The sequence below is a fragment of the Camelina sativa genome, chromosome 9, assembly GCF_000633955.1.
Source record: "Camelina sativa cultivar DH55 chromosome 9, Cs, whole genome shotgun sequence".
NCBI classification, from domain to species: Eukaryota; Viridiplantae; Streptophyta; class Magnoliopsida; order Brassicales; family Brassicaceae; genus Camelina; species Camelina sativa.
In genome coordinates this window covers 8,779,499-8,790,618 of record NC_025693.1, presented here as the reverse complement: position 1 = coordinate 8,790,618, position 11,120 = coordinate 8,779,499, and the positions used below count along the sequence as shown (strand labels likewise).

The 11,120-nt window shown below is 36.6% G+C and overlaps 2 protein-coding genes across 3 annotated transcripts; both read left to right on the top strand.

Annotated features, from left to right (window-relative positions):
* Nucleotides 22–536, top strand: LOC104715121 (tirucalladienol synthase-like). Its single transcript, XM_019229893.1, has 3 exons — nucleotides 22–72; nucleotides 149–205; nucleotides 291–536. The coding sequence occupies exons 1-3, from the start codon at nucleotides 22–24 to the stop codon at nucleotides 534–536; spliced, it is 354 nt and encodes a 117-aa protein (XP_019085438.1).
* Nucleotides 531–3,321, top strand: LOC109125020 (tirucalladienol synthase-like). Of its 2 annotated transcripts, none has more exons than XM_019229486.1 (7): nucleotides 531–650; nucleotides 770–978; nucleotides 1,894–1,927; nucleotides 1,999–2,097; nucleotides 2,174–2,230; nucleotides 2,316–2,849; nucleotides 2,934–3,321. In XM_019229486.1, exons 1-7 carry the CDS (start codon nucleotides 546–548, stop codon nucleotides 3,045–3,047), a joined length of 1,152 nt encoding a protein of 383 aa, XP_019085031.1. In that variant the 5' UTR covers nucleotides 531–545; the 3' UTR covers nucleotides 3,048–3,321. The 2 variants fall into 2 exon arrangements, with proteins under 2 accessions (XP_019085031.1, XP_019085030.1); XM_019229485.1 differs by lacking the exons at nucleotides 1,894–1,927; nucleotides 1,999–2,097; nucleotides 2,174–2,230 and adding exons at nucleotides 1,084–1,182; nucleotides 1,259–1,315; nucleotides 1,401–1,839 and having other exon boundaries at nucleotides 770–1,012; nucleotides 2,755–2,849.

The window sequence follows — 11,120 nt, the reverse complement described above, 5'->3', positions numbered from 1 at the left end:
TCCGAGTTCATTGGTGAGAAAATGGATGTGGAGAGGCTTTATGAAGCTGTCGATATGCTTCTGTATATGCAGGTAAATTTAATGGTTGTTTATTATTACAAAACCCCACAAAGTTGATTAGTAACTTACAAAATTCTCTTAATAACAGAGCAAAAATGGAGGCATAAGCATATGGGAGGTAGCGAATGGGAAAAAATGGCTTGAGGTCTTTATCATTTATTTGTTTTTAAGTTTCATTATCTTTAGATATTATATAAAATGAACATAACACATTTCAAATTCAAATGTAGTGGCTTAGTCCCATAGAGTTTATTGAGGACACAATTGTCGAGCATGAGTATCTAGAATGCACCGGGTCAGCGGTAGTAGTGTTGGTACGCTTCTTGAAACATCATCCAGAGTACAGAAAAAAAGAAGTAGAAAGGGCTATAACGAAGGGAGTGGAATACATCGAAAGCATGCAACTAGCGGATGGGTCATGGTTTGGAAACTGGGGAGTATGCTNAGTGATATGGGTTTTTCGAATAATATGTTAGGTGTTTCATATGCTTGCTTGTTGGGTTGAAGATCCAGAGAGTGATTACTTTAAAAAACATCTTGCTCGAGTCCCTGGTTATGTATGGATTGCAGAGGACGGCCTCAAAATCCAGGTTTGTTTAGATTTCTATTTTTTTTTTTTTTTTCCTTTTTGGTTAGATCAGTTAGTTTTGTGAACACTATAAATCTTTATTGGAGTCGGAGATGATAATAAATTATGAACACAATGTAGACTTTTGGTAGCCAAATATGGGACGCAGCTTTCGTGCTACAAGTCATGTTAGCTGCTGATGTTGACGAGGAGATTAAATCAACGCTCATAAAAGGGTACTCTTTCTTGAGGAATTCTCAGTTTACAGAAGACCCTCCTGGTGACTATGTCAAAATGTTCAGAGATCGATCTAAAGGAGGGTGGGGTTTTTCAGACAAAGATCAAGGATGGTTTGTCTCAGATTGTACTGCTGAAAGTTTAGAGGTGCGCATTTTTCTGTCTCTGAACTACCTAAGATAACAAGATTTGGTTACTAATTCGCGTGTGGTGGACAGTGTTGTCTAATCTTTGAAAGCATGCCGTCCGAGTTCATTGGTGAGAAAATGGATGTGGAGAGGCTTTATGAAGCTGTCGATATGCTTCTGTATATGCAGGTAAATTTAATGGTTGTTTATTATTACAAAACCCCACAAAGTTGATTAGTAACTTACAAAATTCTCTTAATAACAGAGCAAAAATGGAGGCATAAGCATATGGGAGGTAGCGAATGGGAAAAAATGGCTTGAGGTCTTTATCATTTATTTGTTTTTAAGTTTCATTATCTTTAGATATTATATAAAATGAACATAACACATTTCAAATTCAAATGTAGTGGCTTAGTCCCATAGAGTTTATTGAGGACACAATTGTCGAGCATGAGTATCTAGAATGCACCGGGTCAGCGGTAGTAGTGTTGGTACGCTTCTTGAAACATCATCCAGAGTACAGAAAAAAAGAAGTAGAAAGGGCTATAACGAAGGGAGTGGAATACATCGAAAGCATGCAACTAGCGGATGGGTCATGGTTTGGAAACTGGGGAGTATGCTTCATTCCTGGGACCTTCTTTGCTGTACGAGGTCTAGTGGCTGCTGGCATGACTTACGGAAACAGCGAGGCAATTCGTAGAGCGGTTCAATTCATTCTTGGGACACAAAACATTGAAGGTGGTTGGGGAGAGAGTTATCTATCTTGCCCAAAGAAGAAATATATTCCTTTGGAAGGGAACAAGAGCAATATGGTGAATACAGGACAAGCATTGATAATTTTAATATNTTCAGAGATCGATCTAAAGGAGGGTGGGGTTTTTCAGACAAAGATCAAGGATGGTTTGTCTCAGATTGTACTGCTGAAAGTTTAGAGGTGCGCATTTTTCTGTCTCTGAACTACCTAAGATAACAAGATTTGGTTACTAATTCGCGTGTGGTGGACAGTGTTGTCTAATCTTTGAAAGCATGCCATCCGAGTTCATTGGTGAGAAAATGGATGTGGAGAGGCTTTATGAAGCTGTCGATATGCTTCTGTATATGCAGGTAAATTTAATGGTTGTTTATTATTACAAAACCCCACAAAGTTGATTAGTAACTTACAAAATTCTCTTAATAACAGAGCAAAAATGGAGGCATAAGCATATGGGAGGTAGCGAATGGGAAAAAATGGCTTGAGGTCTTTATCATTTATTTGTTTTTAAGTTTCATTATCTTTAGATATTATATAAAATGAACATAACACATTTCAAATTCAAATGTAGTGGCTTAGTCCCATAGAGTTTATTGAGGACACAATTGTCGAGCATGAGTATCTAGAATGCACCGGGTCAGCGGTAGTAGTGTTGGTACGCTTCTTGAAACATCATCCAGAGTACAGAAAAAAAGAAGTAGAAAGGGCTATAACGAAGGGAGTGGAATACATCGAAAGCATGCAACTAGCGGATGGGTCATGGTTTGGAAACTGGGGAGTATGCTTCATTCCTGGGACCTTCTTTGCTGTACGAGGTCTAGTGGCTGCTGGCATGACTTACGGAAACAGCGAGGCAATTCGTAGAGCGGTTCAATTCATTCTTGGGACACAAAACATTGAAGGTGGTTGGGGAGAGAGTTATCTATCTTGCCCAAAGAAGAAATATATTCCTTTGGAAGGGAACAAGAGCAATATGGTGAATACAGGACAAGCATTGATAATTTTAATACTGAGTGGTCAGATGGAGCGAGACCCTTCACCAGTTCATCGTGGTGCGAAAGTCTTAATAAATTCACAGATGGATAACGGTGATTTCCCACAAGAGGTGTGTTTCCTGATATCCTACTTTTTATACACGGCTATTCAAAATCACTATGATATTATTTCTCATTAACATTATATTTTGCAGGACATTAGAGGAGTGTACAAGAATAATGTTCTGCTACATTATCCGACATATAGAAACATTTTCGGTCTTTGGGCACTGATATATTACACAAAGGCTCTACGCTTGCTCCTCTAAATTCCGATGACGACTCACATCTGAAACTCATCAGCTCTTCTTCATTTTCTCTTCTTTTCCATACAAAAACAATAAAAGAGGTTCTTGTATAAAATATTTGTTCTTCGTCTGCATAATTCAAGAAAACATAACGAAAATAATATATAAGCCTACGAAAAAATACCAAAGATGTAATTTTCCGCTAAAAGATATGTTTGTATTTTTCTATTTCACATGTGATCGCACAACAAGAAATTACTCATTCGGTGATAACAAGATCGATGGTTATTTTCTCTTAAAATTCCCATTTAAACTTAAACCAAAGTTTAAATTTTTGCTCTTAGATCATATAAAAATAATATATCGCCGCAAGCATGGAGACCATCCACGCCCACCGGATCAGCTCACGCAGCTTCTTGACCGGCAAATGCAAAATAAGCTCCTTTTCTATTCAGCAAAACAACTTCAGATTAAAGAGGGAATCCACACTAGGCTAGCAACAAGATTTTTGTGTGACATCCTGGTTTGCGGAGAGGTTTAAAATAATTGATTTGGCCAACTATGTCATTAAAGTGCATTTATCTTTTCGGTCAAAGGTTTTGAGAGAACTCCACAATTAAGCGTGCTTATGATAGAGTAGTATCAGGATGGATGACCTTTCGGAAATTGATTGTCGGAACTGTGCGAATGAGGACAAAACTACAAGGAAAGATCACGTGGTGATTTGTAGGGACAGTAAATAAGTCTTTAAAACCTCTCGGACGTAGCAAACTGGCGGTCGGATGTAGATGGACCCACAAGCCTAGTGAGAAATCGTAAGACCCATTAAAGAAGGTAGGCCCATAGACTGGGATTAGACATGAGACCCACTAAAAGGTGACGGTAAGAGAATTACATTTTGAGAACTTAAACTTTAGATTTGTCAACGTTCTTTCAAAAAAATATATGCTTATAAATTATAATGTATCAAAAAATTTTTTGGATTAAATATAATTTTACATTCGTTCAAATAAAAAACAATATATCATTTACCACCAAAAGGGCTAACTGTATATTTATTCAGAACCTTTTTTTGGTTTTGCTCATTTAAAGTTCTTTCATTAAAAACTCTAAGATTAATAATTAGTTAGCTAGATACTCAATTTTCAGCATTAAGAACATTAAGATAAAGAAACCAAATTACACTTCTCAAAACCAACATGTCAATCGATTTATGATGTAAAACTCAAGATTAATTATCGATTTTAAGTGAAATGTTTACAGCCAGTCAATTCCTATTCTTAATTTTTTTTTTGTATTTTTTTTCAAAAAAGAATTAGTTCAAACGAGCTAATTGGGTGAGAAAATATTTACATACAAAACATGATGCGGATAAATACGCGCTTAGCGTGCCAGAGAATTCACACTTATATTTGTGTTTCTAGAGATAAAAGATAATGAGAAAGTTGAAAATTCTTTCCTGTCTATTTTGATATCGTTAAAGAACGCCGAGAAAGCTGGCCAGTCCGAAGGAGAAAACACCATTTTCACCAAATCTTAACAGTCTGTATAGAATGCCACATCTCTGAAGTCATGTCTGATCATGCACCGCATTGCCCAAATGAAAGCTTCTACTTCAGCATGTTAGGGAGAGAGACTTCGTCAGAAATTGGTGGTTCCTTTAGTCGGCGGTGCGTCCTGAAACGATGAACAAATCCATCCCGCACCAGCAATCGGGTCACACGCTTTTCAAGATTTGTCTACGAAGCAGTGATAACTCGTAAAAAACGCATGAAAATTAGTGGCGAGCTGCCTCTGCCGGGGCTCTGTAGCGAGAGTGGTAGAGGTCAAATCCATAATATCACCCTCCACCTGAACCTGCTGCCACGATAATGCCTCACCTTCTGCTACCAAAACCATCTACTCGGGCCGCTTATCAATATTCTCATAAACCGTGCATTTCTATTTTTCCAAATATATCACATCAGCCAAAAAAACGTTAAAACCTGAGAGGCATGATTATTATGGTCCAAAAAATAATCAATATTTGCATACATGGACTCCGAAGAGAAAGAGTTTCGCCACAATACCGATATTCATGTTCTAAGTATATATATTCACAAAATATTCCAGGCAAAGCACACTTAACTTTTGAATTCTCTCATAATAGTTGATCGAAAAGATAACCAAACAATAGTGATTCGTTGTCGATTCAGCAGCCTGTCTTCATCTTCTAAATTGTTTCGACTTTCGATAATAAATGAATCAAAACATTTATTAAGATAATAATTCAAAATAGAAAAATGGGAAGGCCACGTCTCCTAATTCTCTCGCTCTAGTTTATTGAGCTAGTACAACTGTATAAGTATTATAAAAAACCAGATATGGATTTTCTGAAATATGATATGATGATGATATCTCGGTTTGTAAAATTTGCTCTAAACCCATTATAAAAATTTGAATTGACTTGGAGTAGATCCAGTATTTCTGGAATGGTTAAAACACAGGCTTATAACAGTGATCACCCAGTATTTTGGTTCGCTATGAAAAACACTTGAAGATGTAATAGCGAATTTTCTCTTCTAAGTTACAATTAAAGATTGTCAATGTTCTCACTTAATAATCCTTTTGATGTAATAGTTGATCTTTACTGCCTTTGAACTGATTGTAATGTTTGACATGGCTTATAATATAAAGATGACACACTTGTGACAAAAAAAAAAAAGATCTTGAATATGTCATGATATCTTGATTTTGCATAAATTATTGGTATATGATTATTAATAGTCGATTAAACAGTCATGTTTTATTTCACTATATTAATATATTTAATTAGAACACATTATCCTCGCTATCATATAAAATTTTAACATACAGAATATAAAAATATTAGGTACCAACCTGCACTATATGCGAGATAAATCTAATTTCTGAATTTTAATTTTATATGATAATACATTTCTGAATTTTAATTGTGTTCTAATTATATTAATGCATAATGTGTAATTAGAAATGTATAATGTGTTCTGATCAGAAATGTTAATTCAGAAATTAGATTTATCTCGCATATACATTTCTAATTAATGTATACATTTCTGAATTTCTTTATACATTTCTAATTAATTTCTGAACACATTATATTAATGTGATTTCTAATTCACATTGCCGATAACAGATCAGAACACATTTCTGCAAATCTAATTTCTGATTTTGCATAAATTAATGTATACATTTATAAATCTAATTTCTGATTTTGCAGAAATGTATACACTTCTTTAATTAGAAATGTATAATGTGTTCTGATCTGATATCGGCAATGTGATAGCGAGGATAATGTGTTCTAATTAAATATATTAATATAGCGAGGATAATGTGTTCAGAAATTAGATTTCTGAATTTTAACATACAAAAAGTGATAATACATTTCTGAATTTTAATTGTTGATTAAATTTTCATTTTTTAAAACTAATTAAAAAAAACATTACCTTATATATGTCATTGGTTGACATACTTATGTAAAATAGTAATGAAATGTAAAGACATTTATTAAAAAAGACAGAAGCTATGTGAGTGCGACATATCAGCTTTTTGTGTGAGAGTGTTTCTCTATTAATATATAGGGGATGTAAAGACATTTATTAAAAAAGACAGAAGCTATGTGAGTGCGACATATCAGCTTTTTGTGTGAGAGTGCTTCTCTATTAATATATAGGGGATATCGGTAGTTTTGATCTCTAGTAATTGATTAATTAAGAAAAATAGATCTCCGTGACAGATAATCAACTGCCCTTGCATGTTACTAGATTTTCGATAAACTAAGTCCATTTGTTATCTTATATAATATAAGTCAAATTAACTTGGAATCAAATTTAGTCTTAATTCCGAAAGATAAACAATAGTAATAATCAATTAGATATTTGAAGAGATTCGTTGTCCATTGATTGATTCAGTAGCGTGTCTTCATCTTCTAATCTTTTCTATAATAAATCAAAACATATAGAAAAATACGAGTGAGAAGGCCACACGTTCACGTCTCTTGAAGGCCATGTTTACTCACGTTACCTTGCAAGACAATGGACCCAAATTACATTCATCAACAACAAGTTTAATCACAATCGTAAAATCAATTCCATGTCCAGATGATCCCATGATGATTATTTTGGGGATGGGGTCTATCACATTTTCGGTATAGTAGAGGACCATTTACCAGTGGATAAAATCACAGATAGATAACGGTAATTTCCCACGAAAGTGTTTCTTGTTATCCTACTTTTTATTTACGATTATCAAAATCACTATGATATTTTTGCTCACTAATATTACATTTTGCAGCAAATAAGAAAAGTTTACAATACAACCTACAAAAACATCTTCACTCTCTGGAGACTCACACATTACACAAAGGCTCTGAGCAAGGCCGGTCCAATAAAATTGGTAGTCGGAAGGGGGAAAAAAATGTGGCCATTTTTTTTATTATTTGTTGTAATAATATTCTATATATATATATATAATATATTTTTAATTCATTTTAAAAATAAATAACTAAAAAAAACAAGTAACAAAAAAAAAGATATATAAGATATAAATATACAACTAAAATGGGCTTGCCTGTTATTGTCCAATGGTTGACAAAAAAAAAGTATACGTAAAAGAAAATAAAAATATGTGGCCATACAAACATTTTTAATAAATAATAGTACTATTTTAAAAAGGATGTATGCATTACCCAAAAAATATATATATGTGGCTTTGAAAAACCAAAAAAAAAACTAGTGGTTTTAAGCCCAGTCTTAGCTCGCATGTGCTATAGGCCGGACCTGTTTCTGCGCCTGCTCATATAAATATTAAGGAAAATTTCACATTTGAAACGCATCAGCACTACTTTTTTTTTTCTTTCCACATCTTTATATCGATTTATAACCCCTCTCTACTATGTGGGATAATGCGAATTAGTGGAATCAAACTATAGTGAAAAAATTGTCGTGATGACCGTTAACCACTTGACTAAAGGTATATCCGTCAATAGCACTTTTGTATATTATAACTGAGATCAAATTAGTCTTTATTTCGAAAGATAAACGACAAAATTTAATTAGATATTCTAAAAAGATTCGTTGTGGATTCAACAGCCAATGCTTTTAAAATTGAAAACATCAACATGGTATTACTCGAAGATGTATGTTGTTTGTGAATGTCATCCTTTCTAAACCTCAGCCTGAGAACATGCCCATAGTGCCCACAATATCCATAGTGGACCAGAGTTATGGTTATATGAACTTTTAAAAAGAAGATGAAATCGCACCTAACGCCATTGTTGTCTACGTAGACAAAGAACAAGAAAAGGCTGTAGAGGGTGATTCTACTGAAGGGGATGAAATTGTATCACGTGATGAAGGTGATGAATATACTGAGCCACAGCCTGTTGTAGAACATTATAAGTATATTGACCCATGGGATGACGGTTTGGGTCTAAGTAAACTTCAATAATTTCCAAACAAAAAGGCATTGCAAGATATGATTGATAGAGATTCATTCGCTAACTGTTTTAGTTTTCCAATAGTAAAGTCGGAAAAAGTGTGTTATATGCTAAAATGTCCTAAAGAAGGATGTAATTGGGGTTTACAAGCTGCTAAGATTCCAGAGACGAGGATTTTCTCTATAAGAAGGCACAACAAGATGCATAAATTCCTGTAATGCCCCGACCGCCACCTCAGAGTGGGTTCCACGTCCAATCCCAGTCCATGTGCCCACCTTAATGGGCCTCACGTCCTTTCACTAGGACCGGGAGGCTTTAAAGACTCGTTACCGTCCCTACAAATCATTCTCTTCTTCTCTTCTCTCTCCTTGCTTTCGACATTCTGTCTCTCTCATCCATCGATCTCGATCTCTACTTCTCTTCTAAAACCATGGAGCAATTTGAGGCGGATCCATACTATGTTGATCAGAAGAGGGAGAGGCAGTTAGACGACTGGCGAACAGCCATAACCAATGGAGATTTGGGCATGCCTCTAATATGCCCGTGTGGCGAACAAATTGTCGAAGAGATCTCTCGAATAGAATCATAGAAAAAGATATGCTTTACTTGTGTTAAGTATGAGGTAAAGTCAAATTATCTAATTCTCCTGATCAAATAAGTATGAATGTGTTGATATATTGTGCAGGATGATGGCTTGGCCAGGCGAAAAATTTGGAAGAAGAAACCAAAGCTTAAGGAAGGATGTTTATAACCATTGGGACAGATTGAGAGAATTCGAACTCCATCATATACAAATCTCACAATTTAAGTTGCAGCTTAAGGACAAGACTTAGGAGATTGCCAAACTGAAAGAAGTGGTGGCGGGTCTTCATAGTCGACTCGATGTCCTTGAAAAATTGTGTTTTGATTGATTATATTTTTTGTTGGTTGTTTAGAACTTGTTTGTTAAGACTCACCTCATCTATGTGTTGCTCGAACTTGTTTAGAACTTGTTTGTTAAATGGTTATACTCTAGTATTACCAAATCTTACTAGAGTATCTTACCTTTGATTTTTCTTGCTCCTTCACATATACTTCCAACAGTTCTATCCTTTCTTCAAGCCCATCAATCTTCGCCAAAATGTTATTGAACTAGATTTTCATATCCTGCTTCATGGTGTTTAGAAGTGTGACAACCTGTCCCGTGGACCCCACTAGCCCACCGTTAGCTGCCCCAACAGACCGTCCGTAGACCCCACTAGCCCACCGCTAGCCATCCCAACAGACCTCAAGCTGGCTCTGCAGGGCATCGATCCTAACCCATCATTGTGGATATCCAAATCCACCAGTAGGTTATTAGGCGTTCCTCGAACCTTGGTCCCCACCCTTTAACAACCTTCCTACAGGACAAGCTGTCACCAATTGAGCTGCAGATCAATTGGTGACAGCTTGTCCTGTGGGAAAGTTGTTAAAGGGTGGGGACCAGGGTTCGAAGAACGCCTGGTGCACCAATAACCTACTGGTATATTTGGATGAATAGTTCCATTCCACGGTGAGGGGTTAGGATTGATGCCCTAAAGGGCCAGCTTGGGGTCCGTTAGAGCGGCTAGCGGTGGGTTAGTGGGGTCCGCGGGACGGGTTGTCATACAAAAATTGATTTTTATGTTACAACTCGTCCCGCAGACCCCACTAGCCCACCGCTAGCGGCCCCAATGGACCATCCGGGACCCTGATAGCCCACCGCTAGCCGTCCCAAAGGACCCCAAGCTGGCCCGGCAAGACATCGATCCTAACCCATCACTGTGGATATCCCAATCCACCAGTAAGCCAGGTGTTTCGATTTTTATTGTAACAACCTATCCCGTGGACACACTAGCCTCACTGCTAGCTGCCCCAACGGACCCCAAGCTGGCCCTGCAGGGCATCGATCATAACCCATCACTATGGATATCCCAACCCATCACTGTGGATAACCCTCTAATTTCATGTTTTTAGCATCCTTTTTTGTCCATATTTTGCATTGTTCATACCTCTAACTTAGCATTTTTAGGTCATTTACAGTAGGAATTCCCTTTTAGAGCATATAGGGTGTTGCATTTCTGCATTTGCATATTTTGGATAAAAATAGGTGCTAAAGAGCCAAAAATGGGGAAAAACAAGGACAACTCGAGCATGTACCCGAAGGAGCCATCGAGCTACAAGAACAATTTCGTACCCCAACACGATCAAGGAAGATCCAAGAGCATGAAGAGCAACCCGAAGATCCACCCGAGGAGTTACCCGACTTCACCCTCGTGTACCCCATCGAGTAGACCATCGGGCAAGTCTGGGAAGCTAGGTCAAATGGGTTTCCATTTATAAACCTCATCTTCACCTAGCTCGCAAACGAGCACGCCGCAGACCCTCAAACCAGAGAGCGAGAGCTTCTGTGAGAGAACTGAGCGACTCAACATTTTTCTTCTTGTTTTGCATTTTTATTTTGTAGTTTTCTTAGATTTTTATCCCATACTCTTTCTACTCTACTCTATCTTTTAATAAATGTCATTTTTGTTTATTTTGATTGCTTTGTTATTTGTTTCTATGTCCGAGTAGTGTAGTAAAGTTTCTAGGGATGGGATAGATGATTTTGTATTCTTGATCGGTTAGGATGCTTTAGTTGA

What these genes read in the sequence shown, in the direction of transcription:
- LOC109125020 (XM_019229486.1), top strand. Translation starts at nt 546, where the DNA reads ATGCTTGCTTGTTGGGTTGAAGATCCAGAGAGTGATTACTTTAAAAAA. An exon ending in ATATGCTTCTGTATATGCAG is followed by an intron (nt 2,098 to 2,173) that starts GTAAATTTAATG and finishes TCTTAATAACAG; the next exon opens with AGCAAAAATGGAGGCATAAG. An exon ending in ACGGTGATTTCCCACAAGAG is followed by an intron (nt 2,850 to 2,933) that starts GTGTGTTTCCTG and finishes TATATTTTGCAG; the next exon opens with GACATTAGAGGAGTGTACAA.